Source organism: Muscardinus avellanarius (genome assembly GCF_963383645.1).
Source record: "Muscardinus avellanarius genome assembly, chromosome: 17".
Taxonomy (NCBI): Eukaryota; Metazoa; Chordata; class Mammalia; order Rodentia; family Gliridae; genus Muscardinus; species Muscardinus avellanarius.
The window spans coordinates 18,644,527-18,664,974 of record NC_137803.1 but is presented as its reverse complement, the minus strand read 5'-3'; the positions used below and the strand labels follow the sequence as shown (position 1 = coordinate 18,664,974).

General features: G+C 43.5%; 1 protein-coding gene across 2 annotated transcripts in view; it reads left to right on the top strand.

The window, feature by feature from the left end:
* Positions 1-6,868, top strand: part of WDR7 (WD repeat domain 7) — a gene marked incomplete at both ends in the record, with an annotated part of 323,548 nt that extends 316,680 nt beyond the window's left edge. For both annotated transcript variants that reach the window (XM_080714515.1, XM_080714514.1), the window contains one exon: positions 6,665-6,868. In XM_080714515.1, the coding sequence (XP_080570641.1) occupies positions 6,665-6,868 (204 nt within the window). The remainder of the gene's footprint in view (positions 1-6,664) is intronic.
* Positions 6,869-20,448: the final 13,580 nt, after the last annotated feature.

Sequence of the window (20,448 nt, the reverse complement as noted above, 5' to 3'; positions counted from 1 at the left end):
TCACAGGCCTGTACCCCACACCCGGCTCAACAAGATGCTTTTAATCCCCAAACTCTTCAAAGCATTTGTTTAAACCCGGGTATCTTTTTTTCTGGCAGTTCATAAGAATGCCTGTGTTTAATTCTGATTAAAGTGAATAATAATTTCTAGCAACTGGTTTTTACAATAGAATGTGTTTCATCCTTGGTGCGTAATTGCAACCCCTCTTTTTAATTACCTTACTCTTTTAGTCTTGACAATTGCAAAATAAAAAATTATCATTATGCCCCCCCCAAAGAGTTCATTTAAAACTGTGTCATCACTTTACTTTTCTAGAATGCAAGGATGTTTTATAAGGTTCACTGTGTTGCCTTGAAAGCTAAAAAAAAGAAAATACAAGTTCAAACAAGGAAGTCTTCAGCAAAACTTGACACTGGTTTTAAAAAATCAATAGCTAATAAAATGTAAAACGGATACAATAAATTGCTTAATTAACAGCATGCTATTAAAGCGTGACAACTTCCAAATCTGTCATGGACTTTTTCTACTTTTTATCTAATTTAGTTTTCCAGTTTATTTTCTCATTATCCTTTCTTCTAGAATATATCTCCAGCATTTTAATTAGCTCCTATTAAACTCTTTCCATCAGAGACCACACCCGGTCTCATCTTTTCCAGTGGGTATTCACAGGAAATGTTGGCATTCTGCTGGGATCCCGCTGTGAGTCCATGAGGGGTTCATTAACTGGACTCTTAAAACAGTCGATCTTTCAAAATTTATGCACTAGCCAGGCATGGTGGCACACAATTGTAATCCTAGTACTTGGGAGGCTGAGATAGGAGGATTGCAGGCTTGCAGCCAACCTCAGGTACTTAGTGAGTCCCTCCAAAACACAATGAAACCCTGTTTCAAAAATGAAGACTAAATCAGCTACTTAGTGAGGTCCTTGCAACTCAGTGAGACCCTGTTTCAAAAAATAAAGAATAAAAATTAGGGCTGGGGGTATAGCTCAGAGGTAGAATGCCCTGGATTCCATCCCCAGTACTGCAAAAATAAATGAAGAAGAAGGAGAAGGAGAAGGAGAAGGAGAAGGAGAAGGAGAAGGAGAAGGAGAAGGAGGGGAAGGGGAAGGGGAAGGGGAAGGGAAAGAAGAAGAAAAAGAAAATAGGGCTGGGGGTATAGCTCAGAGGTAGACTGCCCCTGGATTTAATCACCAGTACTGAAAAAAAAAAAAAAAGTACTGATGTTTTTTTTTTTTTTCTGTTCATGTCTAGCACACAATTGTCTCTATACCATTATGCCAAATGTACTTTGATTAAAAAATTTTCCTTAATTTCCTGTTCTCTTAGAATCTTGGAGGAGTACTTGTCTTAAAGCTACACATATTCAACATCGCCCGGGTGGCCATGAATTGGGTCCTGGCTTGTCCCTTGGGCACAGAGACAAGCCACAGTCTCAATTTCAGGGGACTGTATGTGCCAGCCATGCTTTTTTTCTTGGGAATACACATACTAAACCTCTTCGGTTTTTTGTTTGTTTGTTTGTTTGTTTGTTTGTTTGTTTTTTGTCCAACTTATATCCTGCTGAGAAAATATTTTATGTAAAGGGCTACCTGCAAAACTAGCCAAATTTGACTCTTTTTTCCCAGTATTTTCATGAATTTTCTAAATGGTAAATTTTTGTCTTCCCTTTTCCTAGATCTTTAAGGTTTTTTTTTTCTTTTTTTTTTCTTTTCTTTTTTTTTGGATGTGTTTGTTCATCTTTTCCTTGAGAATTTTCCTCTTTCTCTCAAAATCTCTGCCCAGCACGTCGTTGGGATTGTGGTTAGCACCCTTCCTCACCGTAGGGGTCAAGATCATCCTTTGGATGTTATCTTTTTTAATAGCAATCTTTTCCTCTTCTGGCCTCTCTCCTCAGCACCTGCTGTTGTCTCTGGGCTTTGTCAAACACACTTAGGCCTATGTCCCTGTGCGTGTGGCTCTGTGCATGGGGGGTGCCCACGTTTCCTTGGACCCCCAGTTCACTTGGTCCAAGGATACTGTGTGTCACCCAAAATGCCAGGCAGAGCATCAGAGCCCCTTGCACGCCCAGGTCTCTCTTGCCTCTAAAAATAAAGCAAGAAGGCAAGGTGGAGCTCATTCCTCAGACGCCTGAATTAGACCCAACTCGGTCCTAAAATTTAAATGGAAGGCACAGGAACGGATCATTTCAGCTATATTGAGAAAATGCAATGAGACTCTTCCAGAAGCGTGGTGGTCTTTTGTTTGAATGAAAGAGAATCCACGAAGCAGTGTGGGAGCCACCACTGCTCTCCCCAGACGGCTTGGCTGATTTATTTAGATACATGTTGTTTAGTTCTAATGATGTATGAGAATACTTTTATATTATTCCAGTAAGTGTACTGTAATATATTTTGAAAACTTAATGAAGTCTTATTAATACAGAGCCTTGCTAAAGCTATCAACTATTAAAATCTTTGCTGAGAAACGAGTGTTAATGAGAAATATTGGTTGGATAATTATTCAAGTGAGACTTAGTAAAAAGCTTGTGTGCAGCATTATTTATATTGAGAAAAGCATTGAAACATTTCCTGTTTTGATGAATTAGATACTCATGTGTTTCTGTGTTCTGAAAATAATCTTCACAGACCTAGTTTTGTGAAGCATGTTTTTGAAGGGAAAAGAAAAGCCAAAGTTGTATTTTAGTAACTTTATATACTCAACTATCTAATAATGTAATTTGGCAATCTTTCAAACCCTTCGATTCTTCAATATTACATTCCTACAATTTGAATAATTCACTTCCATGTATCTGCCATGTATTTGAGCATGGGGAATTTGGTAATGAAATACATTTGTAATTTTCTTACCTACATTTTACTATCACCGTCCAAGAAATAAATATGCTCTTTCAGAAATGCCATAATAGGTTAGATGGATATTGGTTTCATTTATTTTTATTTACCCCATCATACAATAGAATGCTACCCAACTATTTAAAAAGAATGGTGTAAATCTATAATCATTAACATGCAAAGATTGCTCTCAACATTTTCTTGAATGAGAAAGCAGATTGCAAAACTAGCTTTTAATATGAGCTTGTTTATGTAAAATCCCGTAAATCTGCTTCTCCTTATGTGTATACACATCTAAATCTGGAAGGCTGCTTATAAAATGCTAAGTGATTGTTTCTGGGAAGTGAGATTTCAGAGGACTTTTTTTTTTTTTCTTTTTCTGTACTGGTTATGGTACCCAGGGGCATTCTGCCTCTGAGCTACATCCCCCAGCCTATTTTTATTCTTTATTTTGAAACAGGGTCTCACTAAATTGCAGAGGGCCTCACTAAGTAGCTGAGGCTGGCCCTGAACCCGAATCCTCCCATCTCAGCCTCCCAAATGCTGGGATTACAAGTGTGCACCACCACGCCCAGCTTCAGGGGACTTTTACTTGCTTTTTTGCTTGCTTGCTTTCTCTCTTTCTTTTTTTTTTTTTGTATTTCTATTATTTATAATCTTTGCAATCAGGAAAAAAAGTAATATTACCAAATCATGTAATTTTATGTAGTTTTTACTCATTCCAAGTTTAAGATACTCTTACTTTAGCATAGTTTGTAGCCAGTCGCCAATCAGAAAAATATTACATGGACCAACAGACTGGTTAACTGTTGCAGTAGGGTCCTTTGACTAAGCTTATTGGAAAAATTAATACTCACCCTTGCTACCTGACAGCCATCCCTCACTTGACGAGGTCATAGGGAAAGGATAGTCTGAGAACCAAAGAAATGTAATAAGCGTGTGGGTCTTCATCCTTCCACACTGTTAACAGTTTGTACCTTGCAGAATTTCCCAGAGCCCTGTCCTGAGACAGAAAGGCTGCTCCGCACTACCAAAGGCATGTGTGAGAGTAGGGGTGACGCAGGGGAAGCCGTGCGGGAGTCTGGACGTGTGGAATACATTGTTCTACAGGGAAGCCAGATTAGGATAATGGCTTTTTCTTTCCATCCATAGCATTCCCAGACAGTACGTTCTTCCTCTCCTTTTTTATTCCTCAACCGATTTCTTTTACAAGCCTGGATTTCAAGGAAAAGAACGAAAACTAGGGAAATATCTGAGCATATTCTATACCCTTTACGTTTTGAATAAAAATAAATCAGCAGAAATCAAGCTTCATATATACTTTCCTCAAAAATCCATAAAGACTGAAAAATACTTTGTAGGTATTTAAAAACTGAGAAATCAGATTTTTTACAAACTCAGTATGCGTGGGGTTTTCTGTTTGTTTGGTGGTGGTGGTTCTTTGCAGTACTGGGGATGAAACCCAAGGGCATTCTACCTCTGAGCTACACCCCCCCCAGCCCTATTTTTTTTATGTTTTACTTTTTATTTTGAAACAGGGTCTCACTGAGTAGCAAATGACCTAAGTAGCTGATGCTGTCCGCGAACCACAATCCTCCTGCCTCAGCCTCAAATGCCGGGATTACAAGCGTGCACCACCACGCCTGGCTGACACCCGTTGATTTTAACCAGCAATTTTCTGTATCGTTTGGATCTGTTCTGTAAGAGAACTAAATTACATGCTGTTACTTTTCACGGAAAGGAGAACTAGCAAATCAAGCTCCACATTATTTATATTTAAACTATTTGGGACCCTCCAGCAGGCACTAAAGCATTGCGTTTTCTCTTTTATGGAATTTTTTTTGGGGGGAGGGGGGGAAGGGAGGAAAGGAAGCTTGGAAGGATGATGGTGTGGCATCACCTGTATGCCCGCTGAACTTTAACAGAAAGAGTTAACCATAACCATACATTTGGTTTTAAAATGTGACCTCGTACACTAGTGATTTTTTTTTCACCTCGCTGTTGTGTTCGGCACTATTATTAATGCAGGAAAATCAGTAACATTAGTCATCTTAAAAGGGTTATTACTCAAGATGATTTAAATTGTGAAAATGTCAGCGGAGCCCGCGCGCACTCTGCTAGAGATGCCATGATTTACGCCCTCTGGCACCGTCCTGCTGCTGAGAGGGGCCGGGAGAAGGAGCAGCTTGTATTTCGTGCTGATCCGAATGCGGAGAATGAGGCCGGCGGTAACGCGTCTTGAATGTCCTAGGAGTTGCCCGGTCACACGTACCAGCCATTGCAACGCGCCGGGTCGTCATCGCCGCGCTTTACCCCCACTCCTCCTGTCCTGGCAAGGAGAGAGAGACTTTGTTGGCGAGAAGAACTGGAAATGAAAATGAGTGAAAGGGGAAAAAATACCATTTCTGAGGCTCTTTTCCTGATTTTCAGTATTCTTACCACGCTATTTATTTATGTATTTATTTCAGTACTGGGGATGGATCGCGGGGACATCTGACCTCCAGGCTACACCGCCAGCTCTATTTTTTTATTCTTTGTTTTGAAACGGGGTCTCTCACTAAGTTGCTGAGGGCCTCACTAAGTAGCTGAGGCTGGCCGAGAACCTGCGATCCTCCTGTCTCAGCCTCCCAAGTTCTGGGATGACAAGCGTGTGCCACCATGCCCGGCTGCCATGTTATTTGCGATAGCACAAATGGTGCCTGTTGGAAACATTTTAAGTAATATTTAGTAGCTAAAGAAACCTTCAGACCCAGTTGCTCCAAAAACAATTCATTTGCATAGCTCACTGCTCTTCCGTGTCAGCACTTTGGCCTGAACGCAGAGCCGTTCATGATTCAGAATCCCCATGCTACTCTCCACTTAAGTGAATGGATTGAGAAAACTACAACTTGAGCCGGGCGTGGTGGCGCATGCTGGTCATCCCAGCATTTGGGAGACTGAGACACGAGGATCGCGGTTCTCAGACAGCCTCAGCTGCTTTAGTGAGACCCTCTGCAACGCAGTGAGACCCTGTTTCAAAATAAAGAATAAAAATAGGGCTGAGGGTATAGCTCGGAGGTAAAAGGCCCCAGGGTTCCATCTCTAGTACCACAAAAAAAAAGAAAGAAAGAAAGAAAGAAAGAAAGAAAGAAAGAAAGAAAGAAAACTACAACTTAAGTAAAATTGAGAAAAAAGCAGAAATCACCAACTGATAAAGGCACTGTCAATAAATTATAGAAAATACATAGCAGGGTTAGCAGCAATGAGGTGAAATTGAGCCTTGTTTCTCCCTTCAAATAATCGAGCACTTTCCAAAGTCTGCTTTCAAAAAGCAGGTGTGGGGTAAAGGTGCTGGTGGCAATGGGCAGTGGTTAGGTTTCACGCTTTGATCCGGTCCTCTATCTCCAGCTTAACTTGGCTTCATTTTCTTGAACTAATTATAAACCCTAAAACTTGTCTTCCGGTATTGACTCGTCCCTCAGGGAATGCCATTAGCACTACTGTCAAAGAACACAAAGGTCTGCAGTTTTAGATACCCACGATTGCCAAATATTGTCTAAAGAGAGTGTTTTATCAGCAGCTGTACTTTAACCCCCTTCCTAAGGGTCCATAGACTGTCCTATCCGGTTCTACCCACAAAGTTTCTCTAGATTTACACGTTTACAGTAACAGCATCAGAACAATAGCAAATTCATTTCAAAGGAGCCTTTTGGAGGTTAAGAGTAGTAACTCAGGTGAACATGAGTACCCGCGATGGAGGAGAGAGTGGCCAGAAGAGAGGGAACTAGTCCCCTTGGACAGGGAATGGTCCTTGAAGTGACACCTGTGCTCTCCTGTGCCCTGTCCCCGCAGATGAACACGTCGCTGTTGGGAAGCATTGGCATGCTGAACTCGGCCCCTCAGCTGCGCTGCATTAAAACCTACCAGGTGCCTCCCGTGCAGCCGGCATCCCCCGGCTCCCACAACGCCCTCAAACTGGCCCGGCTCATCTGGACCTCCAACCGCAACGTCATCCTCATGGCGCACGACGGGAAGGAGCACCGCTTCATGGTCTAGCGCCGCCCGGCCCGGCTGCGTTGTAGATTTTTCAGTTCTCTGCACCGATGTTGCTCTGTCCTGACTCACACCGGGTCCTTCCTCAGTGCCTGCCTACCCCCGTGTCACCCTGGGGTGCATGCTTCTTAGGGGCAGACTCCCACACTGGCCTTGTTGATTCCGAGGCACACACACACCCTCAGCAGAATGTGGCTGCCCTGACCCTAGGTAGTTTTCTGCCCCTGCCAGAGCTGGGAAGGGAAACCGGCGGTTCCTGGGAACACAGTCGTTGCTCAGTGCAAGAGAAGCCCGAAAATCAATAACCACCGTGACTGTGTTGCCAGCCGCTGGGGCCCAGCCCCGGGGGCCGCCTGATCGGCCTCCTGACACCGGGTGTCACGGTGGCGGGGCAGTCCTCGTTGAAATTTCTCCCCTTTGGATTTCCCAAGACATACTGTTGTTTACCAGAAAGGTTCTGTGTTTACATGTTTTATTTTTTCCTTCTGGTGATTGCTAGGAAATTATTCAATTCGATTTCCTAGGATTTAGCCACTGCTCACTTCTGTAACACCTGGTTGATTTGAGATTAATGAAAAAATATTAAGATTTTTTTTCCTTGTAGAAAACGCATTTTCCAGACACCTAGCCTTCTGTAGTGCTCATTTCCTGCTTAAGTGATAGGGTATTAGGTAGTTTAAAATGAAAACCATCACTATTTATTGTCTAGCTAATACAATTACTCCCGTCACTGTAGCTAATCTTTTGAAAGGACTCGTTTTGGAAGCAGAGCATATGCCTTTAATGAAGGCTTTCCTCCGTATTGCTGTAGACTTCTTTGTTAAGGAGAGAGCCCTGCTTTTTCGTTCCAGGACTCTTACAACCTGCAGTTCAGGTGTGTATAACACATGTCAGTTATCCTGTGATAATTGCAAGTCAGCCTTCTGCTGGTCAGTTAAAGGAGAGCTAGGCATTTCTTTTAACCAGGTATCCTAGAAAATTAATAACAATGGCACAAATGTCCAGGAGTGTATATCACGTTATAAAGGTTCTCAGTCAATCTGTCTGAGCAGACATCGGCATCAAAGGTGTCCATCAAGCTTTGGAATAATTTTGAGTGAGATCGCATCTCTTATGTCCGGTTACCCGATCTTGTTTATAGTAATGAAGAAATCCATCCGTTAATATTTTGTATGAATTGCTCCTAACAAACTTTATATGGTTGGAGGTTTGGTTGGTTGGTTGATTGGCTGGCTGTTGATCTTATTGGTTAGTTGGACAAAATGGTTTATTAAATGCAAAAATATAAAATGATTAATTAAATCCAGAGAAAGTATTCAAATTTACAGAGAAGCCAAAATAACTGTGGGAGCATTTAACCTGTCAAAGTTTATGTAGTAAAATAGGATCAAGGTCTAGGAACAAATATACCTGTTATTTTCCTGCAACATATTTTCAAAGAACACATTAAGAAATTAAGACTATTAGAACCTGTCTTGCATATCAATATGAAATATGCTATTTCCATTGATGGCAAATAGGTACTGTTCCTTGGTTTTAGATGTTGGGTGTTCTTTCAAGAGTGAATTTATGCCATATGCATGTACATTGTATTTATAATGATTCTATATATGTATATATCATTCCCAAGAAAGAAGCCAAGAACTCTACAGTAGACTTTGGTGAACATGGTGTTGTATTTGGGGTAGAGAAATGTGAGGTAAACTGAAAAGTGCACTTTGTCTTGCCAGGGGGCTCCTGAGTCTACTCTGCACCCAGCACATGTTTACTTTATGAACTGCAATGGACATTAATTTATTCTAGATTACAAAACTATTTAGAATAAGAAGGTAAACTCATATGTTAAATGTTTGTGTGTGTGTGTGTGTGTGTGTGTGTGTGTGTGTGTGTGTGTAGTAACAGGAAGTGAACCCAGGGGCGTTCTACCTCTAAGCTATACCCCAGCCCTATTTTATTTTTTATTTTCAAACAGGGTTTCACTAAGTCGCTGAGGGCCGCACTAAGCTCTTGAGGCCATCTTTGAACCTTCAATCTTCCCGTCTCAACCTTCCAAGTACTGGGATTATGGGCATGCACCACCACACCTAGTGTAGAATTTTTCCTAATTTTTTTTAACAGAATGTTCTATGCATCAGTAGAAGGTGTAGGACTGGTAGGCAGGCACTGCAGCCACGTAGACGGCACCCACTTGTGGCTCTGGCATACGCCAGCCCTTCCACGCCCTGTGTGCATAGGTAGCTACTGTGATTAGCCAGTAGAACAGAGGGCTGCAAAACTCTGTGGGGGATGATATTTGATGATTGGGTGACACTTGTAACTACAAAACTAATATTTACCTCCTTGTTAACACAATGCTCTCCTTGGCTATTTTGATACCCACAGTCCCAAACTTCATCCCCACCTAGATTTCCCAGCACTGAGGTAAGCTCCATACTGTCATCCAAGTATATGCTTTTAGTGTTCTATCGGTTGTCGTGGCACTGCATTCGGATCTGTCCTTGTAAACGTAGAGACATATGTGGCGCCTTTGATAATTACAATAAAAGATGACATGACGTGACACCTGTATGAAAATGTTGTCATGATTGAACACACTGTGTACAGAGAGTGAATTCAAATGTCTGCCTCCCAAGACACTTCTGGATGATTCCACTTAATGGATTCTATATGTACTGAATGTCCCTGTGTATATATGCGTGTGTTCAATAAAACTGAATTGTACTGAAGATGGCTTTCCTAGTATTATTACTCTCCCCCGTGTTTAACCTTCTTAAACATCCTCAGTTGAAATCCACTTGCTCTTCTCACCCTTCTCTTTCCATTTCTCCTTTCGCTGGAGAGCTAGCTTTAGGAAAGGCAAACTTGGCTCAGAGGACAGAAGAGCAATGGAGAAGGTAGTCCCACCTGCACTTCAGAAGCGGGAGAAACCAGATAGAGAAACTCAACAGCACCCTCTGTGGCTCGGGCAAGGGAATTGCTCGGGCAAGGGAATTACTTGATCTCCACCCACAGTCCCAGCTCACACCTTGTCACACCTGATGCCATGGGCTGGTTCTCTCGAGGGAGCTGGGCAGAGATCATTAAATTCATTTCCTTTGATGCTCCATTTGGAGTTGAATTTTTTTTTTTTTTTTTTTTTTTTTTTTTTTTGGTGGTACTGGGCCTCCTGGAAACCCATCTACCTCCGGGCTACATTCCCAGACCTATTTTTTTTTTATATTTTTATTTGGAAACAGGGTCTCTTAAGCCAGTGCGGCTGGCTTCGAACCTGCGCGATCCTCCTGTCTCCGCCTCCCAAGCACGGGGATTACAAGCGTGGGCCACCACGCCCGGCTGGAGTTGAATTTTAATGTCCAAGGTAAAGAGCGTATAATTGGCTTTCAGAAGAAGCAAAGAATAACAAAATAGGTCCTCATTGTTCACAGAGCATTAAGTATAAGTAGCAAATGTACTTCAACACTTTCAGATAAGACTACAGAACTACCCAGACCGAGCCAATCACTTAGCCGTCTAATCTCTGAGAACTAGATAAACGTTACAGACGTTCGCTGCAGTATCTTTTTGGCCCTGTCCCATGTCCAGGGATGGTCCTGGGAATTGTTATAGCACATCCTCAGGACTGAAAATTGTTCTTATAGGAAAATAAGAGCAGTCACAGTTCCGTATGATTGGTGTTCGCATAAACTGATCAAAAGTGGAAAGGGCGTGACATTAATAGGAAGGTAAAGCCCAGCATTGCTGGGCGAACTTTCACCTTTCACCCCGTCGCCTGACTGACAGAGCTGAGTGTTGAAGAAAATCAATACTTTGGAGCCAGGAGGGAAATATTTCCACTCTCTAACTAGAGAATGTATTTTGACAAGGCCAAGATAATCCAAGCTGCACAGGAGAAAGAGAAAAGAAGACTCATTTTTAAAGCTTGACACTTCAAGGTGTTTTTGTGCAATGGTTTAGAGATCGTCAATACATACAAATACCAAAGGTCAAAAGAAAAGCCAGGAGAATTTTCAAAAATTAGATGTTCCCGTTCTATCTGCTGTTTACAAGCTGAAAAAGACCACAGAGTGGTATGTTCTTGCAATTGTCATTTAAATGAACTGAGTTCACTCGTGTCTCAAGGTTACCATCCCTCCTTAATGAGACCTTAAATTTGTAGAGATAGCACTAGAAGTATCGCATGCTGGCAGTGTATCCGGACTTGCTTTTGCCCACTCTTTTTGGATATGAATTCGTTTTGGCACGGTCATGTCATTTTGCCTAATATCTCAAATTTGAGTTTTGCAATACATGCTGATTCTGCCGTGATGGAATCATAAATCTCAGATACTTCTTCACAGTTATTTCAACCGTTTGCCTGAGAAAAGAGCCCATGTACCTTTCGAGCTTAAATTGTTTCTAGTACCCCAGGTCCTTTTAAGCAAATTACTTTTTAACAGTACCCTAATTAGGACCCTTCTAAGCAAGAGGCTTACGTGTGTCTAAGAAAAAGGTAAGCAATTTACTCCATTCTTGCCAGCAAGACTTGGTCCATTCATTCTGTGGACAAATACCTTCATCAAACAGATATGGATTCTTTCTTTTCCTCTAGATAAAGAAAACAAAGAGGCCAAATGGTGCCTATGCCTTCCAGACAAGCTCAGAAGGACAAGGAATCCTAAGTATAAAGTAGTCTTCATAGGTGCACCGCATCAGGCCTGCTAAAACTGATTATTGAAAATATAGCCTCAAATTATACACCCTATTTTTCATTAATATATTCCACTTTATTCTGAGGAGATATTTTAGGCTGGAGGGTTTTTTTTTTGTTGTTTTTTGTTGTTGTTGTTGTTGTTGCTGTTCTCTTTTGTTTCAAAAGGAGGATGCAGCCAGCCAAGACTCCTCAATATTCTGAGATTTCTCAAACAAGGCCAGAAAGATATCATGCCTAATTTGTAGTAGATATCAAATAAATATGCGCTGCATTTATTGAATCATTGAGGTTGTACCTGTAAAATGCTTAGAACAGCAGCACCTAGTAAACATTCAATAAACAAAAGCTATTATTTTTAGGAGACATGTAGAATTTTTTGTTGAGCGTGAGTAAACAGGATTACACGCATCCTTTGGAAAACTTCGGTGGATTTTTGCTGCGTGCTTTGTTCTCATCTCTGTATGACTTTGGACATTTTATGCAATGGAGAGCCTGCTTGAATTCACCAGCCTCTCTGACAGATTGCTCTGTGCTGCCATCATGCTTCTCGCTAAAATCTGTAGACAGGAAGAAATCCAAAACCTACCAGCGGATGGGACTGATCGAGTATGGCTGACGTTATGGCTGCTTCCTCAAAAAGGAACTAGATCACTACATTAAATTTAGGATTCTCATTAGCATCAGGGATGACTTTGAGCTACTAAATGAGCATCTTCCAAAAGACAACAAGATCAAACAAGACCTTGGACAGTATTGTCAGGTGGGTTTCAGGAATCACCAAAGTACAGCAAAATGTGTAGGTTCTGTCGCCAACGTCTTCTTTTGAAGATGTTTTGACTAGCATCAAAATGACTTAGCACCTGATTTTACCCAAATATAAAATGTATTCTCTAAAGCTCAACCCACTCAGTGGCACTTGTAAGTTTTAGTGAAAATGTATAAATAATTTAAAGATATGGCAGAAAAATGTTGTTCTATTTACTCATCAAGCATGGATTGCATCTTAGTATGTGGCGAGCAAACGTTCTGTATTCTGTTTCCCTTTTACGGATGAGCTCACAATCTAACACTATGGGATAAGTGCCAAAAACAGATGGGTGAAGAGTGATGGAGGAGGACGAGGGCGTGAACCATTCTGATGGGAGAATGACAAGCTGGGCTTCTGAGAGAAACATCATTTGGGCTGAACCTTGAAGAATAAAGAGGCATTAATTAGGAAGATGGAGGGAATGTTTTAAGGAAGGAATTTGTGGGAGCCCAAATCTTGATGTGGCCTGAATGAGTGTAAATGATGTGAGATGTACAACCTGAAGGACATTGGTAGATACAATCAACAATCCAGACAGTGCTTCCCTTGCAGCTATGACTGCAACTACAGGAAACCAGACTCCCATGTCAAAAGACAAAAAGACACTTGAGGTCTGCAAGGCAGAGACCCTAATAAGAGATTTCTCTGTCTTTTAGTTCCACGTTTTTTTCTTTTTTTAGAGCTTTTTTTTGTTTGTTTTAAAAATGAGTCCTATATCCTCCTTATATAACTACACAATGAGCTGGAAACCTGGCACTGAACTGCCCAGGTCCTCCTGCCCCAGGTTGGAAATGGTTATTCCCCCGACTTCTGGGAACAGCTCCCTGCTGAGTTCTTGGGGATTTCGTTCCAGCCAAAGAACTGTCTTACCCGAAGTCATGCTTCCAATCGTGGGGATTACCATCCTATGATAGACCAGGGAGGAGGTATAAAAGCCTTGCCCCATATTCTATTTCAGAGCAATTAATAAGGGTTCCCTCAGCCCCAGAACTTCCCTGAAGGCTAGCTGAAGCTTTGTTACACTACCCAGTTCTGCTTCCCTCCCCTGCAGCTATTCATCCTGAGAATACTGCTCCATATAAACTTCCTGTGGGCAGATCCCTCTCTCACACACAGTCTTCATCCCAGAGAACCCAACCTATGACAGTGGATACCAAGAGTGGCCCAAGAACACAGCTCCTAAAACAAGGCTTGGGAGTGGAGCCACCCACTGACCCACAGCAAGGAGGAGTCCATCGCTGGTGGGAGGCGATCACAGATGCTTGGTACACTGGAGCTGTGCAAATGTTCAAAAGTGATGATGACTCAGAATGGCACCCTTATGGAAAGGATGAGCTGGAGGGTGTGCCGCGACAGTCACGTGAGAAGTTAAGGAAAATAGACATGATGAGGACAGTGAACTTGGATGACTGTTCTCTCGGTGCACTGGAAAAAAGACGCTGAAAGGCTAGGGTGATTAAGCACCAATCTGAAGCTAAATGCAAAAGCCAGAGAGACTCTTTGGCATTATCCAAGGAGAACCTCATCTACAGCCAAAGATAAGCTGGGTCAGGCCCAGGACTTCTGCTGAGAATGAGGTCCACAGGAGGGGAAATCAGCCTGCAAAGGTCTGCTGTCCGGGTCAGAGCCCAACCTGAGCTGGAAAGGGCCGTCAGGGTTGATGCGCTTGAACCGTCTTGAACCTCAGATTCCGGTGAAGCCTCCTTGTACCTACTGACACCCGAGTGGGAGGGACGCACTTCTCCCTGTTAAAAGCTGGTGCTGCCTCTTTGTATAATACAGAGGCGTCTGCTATTGCAAGACAACGCAACGCATGTCCCCACCTCCTCTCCCATCTATCAGTCCCATTAACTCGAGTTGAGTCACTCTTATCCAGCTGCTGAAATGCTGGGCTGGATAAGAGAAGAAAAGAACCATATCCCCAAAGAGTCCACAAACATTTCTAAATTTCTCCCAGAATATTGGAAGAGGTGCTTCTATAATTTATTCAGAGCTAATAGATGTCAGTGGGGCAAAGCGTGACTGTAGCGGATGCTCTCAGCTGCCTCCTTCTCCAGGAACTGCTTGCAACAAAACCACACTCTCCTCAAAGCCCAACTTTCCTTCCTAATGTGAGCAGCAGCCAATAACCAGTCACAGGGATACAAAGACTCCCCACTTCTTGCCTCAGCTCGGGATATCTGAAGGGCCATCCCAGCGCCATGACGCCCAGTAGGTTAGGAGAGAGTTGGGCATCACAGCCCAGCTTCATGTGGTCATGATTCCAGGGGTACTTTCCAATACACCTCCTTCCAACAAATCTGTCTCAGAGTCTCTTTCCTAGGACATGAACCTGCCAAGTTTCAAATCTGGTTCTGCCATTTACTAGCCAAATACCTCTCCCTGTGTCCCAGTTACTTACCTCTCCTCCTGCCTCGGTTTTCATCTGCAAAATGGGAGTAATGAGCAGACTATTTTGTGATCCTACTATAGGGGTTAAAAGAAGAAAGAGTTCATGTATGCAGAGCCCATAGAACACCTTGCACCTAGTAAATATTCAATAAATACTAACCATGCTGGTCTTTTCCACTTAAGGGATAATTATGAGCTTTTTAAGATTTTCGCCTTCTGTTTCTGTGTTGTAGGAAGATAGACCTTTCTGTTCATTATTTTCCTGTCTTTTCTTTCTTTTTCAACCACATAAAAGGAAGAAACTTGCACGGGGATGATATTTCTGAGTACGTACTGTGCCAAGCACCGCACTAGGTGTATTCATTGCTCTGCAAAATTATTCTTGATTCTGAAAGCCTTGAATCGTTATCTCCCTTTTACAGATAAAAAGGATGCACTGCACATAGATAAATGACTGCGATCGCACAGCTAATAAAAGGCAAGTCTACCGTCGAATCCCCCTCCATTACCAAGGTCCAGTTTTTTTGTTCGTTTTGCTTTTCCAGTGTCCCTCATGTGACTGCTGGGGCCTGGCCAGCCACAGCTGAGAAGCAGAAGAAATGTGGTCCAATAGAAAAGGGTTTGGTCAGGCGTGGTGGCGCACGCTTGTAATCCCCGTGCTTGGGAGGCGGAGACAGGAGGATAGTGCAGGCTTAAGAGACCCTATTTCCAAATAAAAAAGTATAAAATAGGTCTGGGAGTGTAGCCTGGAGGTAGAAGGGCTTCCAGGAAACCCAGTACCACCAAAAAAGAAAAAAAAAAAAAGAAAGAAAAGGGTTTGACTTCCTTTAAGCTATTGTTCATTCTCCTTGGACTTAGAGCCATGCTATCACATTTTTAAAGGATTAAAATTACGATGATTCTTAGTTGTGAATAACAGGATTATTTTCCCATGAAATGGTTGGGTTAAAATGTGAGTTTTAAAGTTGGGCACGGTGGTGCATGCTTGTAATCTCAATTCTTGGGAAGCTGAGACAGGAGGATCATAGACTTGCGGCCAGCCTCAGCTACTTAGGCCTCTGCAACTTAATTTTGAGATGCTATTTCAAAATAAATTTTAAAAAGAAGGGGTAGGGGTGTGGCTCAGAGGTAGAATGCCCTTGGGTTCATCCCCAGCACAACACACACACACAAAGAAAATTCTGTGAGTTAGACTACATTCTGTAGGTTAGAAAACTGACACACTGGCAGGTTAAGTAATTGGGCTAAGTTCACACCAGCTAGGTAAGTGATAGACCTTGGATTAAAATCTAAAGTGCTCTTTCTTCTCCATCAATGGACAATGTCTTCAAGGCCAGTTTTATAGTAGCTGAAGAGACATGCTTTATTCTTATATTGACCTCAATAAAATGCCAAGGACCTCAAAATTCAATCTTCATTTATTTATTCCACAATGACTTATTGAATGCCTGTTATTTTTCCAGGCGTTTCTAGGGAGGGCTAAATTAATACAGCCCAGGCATTCATATCATTTATGCATCTCAAAATCTACCCAGCTAATGTGATGTATTTTGTGAAACCCATTAGATCTAGTACATGTGCACACATACACGCACGTGCACACACACACACACACACACACACACACACACACACACACTTTGCTTCTTACAGAGGAAGTTAGGAAAGTGCTTGGTGACTGTGCTTGGCTGGGCGCTCCCTGGGTGCACACAGGCACTGGGCTGTGCCCTCAGGTTCTGTCCGCTTCCCTAACTGCCCAGGCTGTCTCTGGTGTCCAGCTGCCAGACCCTGCAGATCCCTGACTTCATTCCTTTCTCTTTTTTTGTTGGTTTTTTTGTTTTTTTCCTCTCTCTCGCCCTGATCTCCAGATTCTTTAATCCTTAAAATATGTGAGCCAAGCCCAGAGGGACAAGGGACAGAAGAAGGAAATGAGTGTCTGGCCTGGGAGGGAGAAGTAATGCGACATGAAGACAAAGATTCATTGAACATAAACACTGTGGCAGATTCGAGTGAGAATTAAAGTCAGGCCTCCCTTTGGTCAACACGCAGTGGGCGTCTCCCCGAGTCGGCCAGTGAGCTGGGCACTGGGGTTACAGTGGTGAATGGATTAATCCTGCAACCTGCTCTCAGGGGCCTTGCAGTCTAGTGAAGTGTGCGGGGAGCGGGGGGACCAAACTGTGAAACTGTAATCTCTGCAATGAAGAAACCGAGAAGGCTGAGATCCAGTCATCAGAGGAAGCGGTGGAGCGAATGGGAAGGAGCAGGAGGCTGCGGGAGGGCGAGGAGGCCCGTGCAGCACGGCCACAGCTGGAGGACCGGACCGCGTCCCCCCAACCAGGCCTCGTCCACTGAGCCCATTCTCGGGCTGCGGGAGAATTTCATGGCAGTCAAAGGTTTCCTATGAGGAATCCGATGTCAACGGCATTTAGAAATTGTACATTACAAAACTGTGGTAGATACACACGATGGGATTTTACTCAGCTACAAAGAACAAAATTATGTCAGTTGCCAAAAAATGGATGAAACTAGAGAAAATTTTGCTAAGTGAGATTAGCCAATCTCAGAAAGCAAACTGTTTTCTCTTATATTGTGGAAGCTAGAGAGAAATTGGGTAACTGAAGAGACTCTAGGAGAGGGTCCAGAAGGGTGGATGGATGGAGTTTGGGGTTGGGGGGAAATGTAATGAAAGCAAAAGTTCAAATGATGAGGCTGTGTACATCTATGAGATTATCAATACCAATCTCAGTGTTATGCATGGGAAGGGGAGGGAGTGGGTGACATTTGGAGGGAAACCCACCAATTGTGCTTGTATGATCCTATCTAGATCTCATTATGAGGCATAGTTACAATGCACCAATAAAAGAATATTAAAAATAAAAGTTGTGGCTGGGTGTGGCGGTGCATGCTTGTAATCCCCGCGCTTGGGAGGCGGAGACAGGAAGGAAGGAGGAAGGAAGGAAGGAAGGAAGGGAGAGAGGAAGGGGAAGGAAGAAAGAAAGGATCCCAGCTCACCCTGGACTTCCCAGATGGGAATTTGTACTTGTCAAGCTCCCTGGAAGGTTCCTGTACACCCTAAGTTTGAGAAGCACCTCATTAGATGCAGATGGATCCCATAGGGATTGTTGAGAGTTTCATTAGGTTTTAGTTTGGGCTGAGGCTGGGGCTGGGCAATGACCCCAGTGTAGGCCACCCTGGGTTATACCCTGACCTCATAATGGGGTGCATTAGGCTATGATGTTCCTCCAGAAAATGCCCAAAAGCTGGTCATCAAAATGTCCAAAAGCTGGTCATGGTGGTTCATGTCTGTAATCCCAGTACTTGGGAGGCTTAGACAGGAAAATCATGGGTTCAAGGACAGCCTACCAAGACCTGGTTTCAAAAATAAAAGTTAAAAAAAAATTGCTTGGTAAGCCGGGCCTAGTGGCACATGCTTGTCATCCCAGTACTTAGGAGGCTGAGACAGGAGGATCTCAGATTCAAGGACAGCCTCAGCTACTTAGTGAGTCCCTCTGCAACTTAGTGAGACCTGTTTTATTTATTTATTTATTTATTTTATTTTATTTATTTATTTATTTTTTTTTACTTTTTGCAGTGCTGGAGATGGAATCCAGGGGCATTCTACCTTCAAGCTACACCTCCAGTCCTATTTTTTATTCTTTATTTTGAAACAGGGTCTCAATGAGTTGCAAAGAGCCTCACTAAGTAGCTGAAACTGTCCACAAACCGTGATCCTCTTTTCTCAGCCTCCTAAATGCTGGTATTACAAATGTGCTACGCCATGTCTGGCTTACCCTGTTTTAAAATAAAGAATAAAAAATTGGGCTGGGAGTATAGCTCAAAGGTAAAATGTCCCTGGGTTCAATCCCCAGTACTGCAAAAAAAAAAAAAGAGAGAAGGAGGAGGAGGAGGAGGAGGAAGAGGAGGGAGAAGGAGAGGAGAAGAAGAGGAGGAGGAGGAGGAGGAGGAAGAGGAGGAGGAGGAAGAGGAGGAGAAGAAGAAGAAGAAGAAGAAGAAGAAGAAGAAGAAGAAGAAGAAGAAGAAGAAGAAGAAGAGGAGGAGGAGGAGGAGGAGGAGGAAGAGGAGGAGGAGGAGGAAGAGGAGGAGGAGGAGGAGGAGGAGGGTGTGGTGACACATACCTGTAATACCTGTAGGCTGAAACAGGAAGATCAAAGGTTTGAGGACAGTCCCAGCAACTTAGTGAGATCTTATTTCAAAATAAAAAGGATTAGAAGTACAGCTCAGAAGTAGAGTATCCCTGGGTTTGATTCCCAGCCAAAAAAAAAAAAAAAAAGAAGAAGAAGAAGAAGTTGAAGGTGGTATATAGAGATTTGGGATGTTTAGTTTTGTGTGGAATGTATTTGGATATCTTTCTAGTTATGTGTATTTTCATCATGTAATCTTGGGGACTCAGACTCAGGGAAAACGCTCTCACTGGGGCTGGGTGGCTTGAGGGGCTGATTCTCACTCCAGCTGTGGAGTCAAAATTTCTTCTCGGGAGCAATCCTTACTCTGCAGGATCAGGACGTCAAGACTGCACGGAGTTCACCTTTGTCCATGGCACTTGGTAGTCGGCCTAGGCGGCACCGGGATGCAGCTGTGAACCAAGACTCTCACCTCGTGGACCTCACATACGAGCTGAAGGGGGGACACTGACGTTAGGTGGTGGTTACAAGCTAAAGGGAAAATGGGGGAAGCACATTCTGGGCCAAGGGAGAGAGACGCATGTGCCAAGTTCCTGTGACAGCTGGGAGAGGGGCTGTGTTGAGGAAACAGAGCTCAAGGCCCCCGCGGCTGAAAGCTAAGTTGGGGTGTGTAGAAAGAGGGGCAGGAGGAAGGAGGGTGGCAGACGTGGTCTGTGAGTGTGGCCAGGCCTTGTAGGCCTCCAGGGCTAGCGAGCCTTGCCCAGGGCATTCTGTTCATCAGGAAGGGGCTGTGATCAGATTCATGCTTTGTGGGACTGAAGGCAAGAAAGATGGGGTCTGGGAACACCAAGTAGCAGGCCACCACAGCGATCCCAAGAGAAGGCAAGGCTCAAACCACTCCTTCTGGTGCAGGGCCTGAGGTGTAGCCCAGAGAAGGCAACTTCGGTGAACGGAGACCTGGATGGGACGGCACCCCTCCCACACCAAGCCCCAGCCTGCATGGTTAAAACTGTCACCCTGGGGTTGGTACTGCCGCCCACTGGAGACGCTGTCTCTAAATGGTTGTGTGGCCTTGGGCAAGTTATTTTACCTCTCTGGTCCTTATTTTCTTGCCTCAAAAAACAAAAAGGGTCCATTAGATCATCCCTACATACAGTGACCATAGAGTTTATGTCCTAATTCTAACACTTTTGAGGGTGAAGGGGAACAATTAATCACTACACCAAGACAGCAAGCATAATTCAAGTCAGTCCTAGAAAACCCAGGACTGAATTCCCCAAAAACCTGTGCTGAGGCCCACGGGGCCTCACAGCCAGTTCAGTGCTGTTTCTAACAGTTCTCTTGTAGACTGGGAACTGGAGTCGATCTATTGGTAACCAGAACTGGACGGCTCCAAAGTCCGCAGAGAACACAGCTCCTGGCCAACCCAACAGAGTCCTAAGTGCCTTCTCTCCCGCCCCAGGAGCATGGTTCAGCTCTGTCCTTGCTAGAAAGAGGCTTAGCCTCAGCCTCGGGAAAGGCAGACTCGGCAGGGACTGTGGGGCTGGCTGGG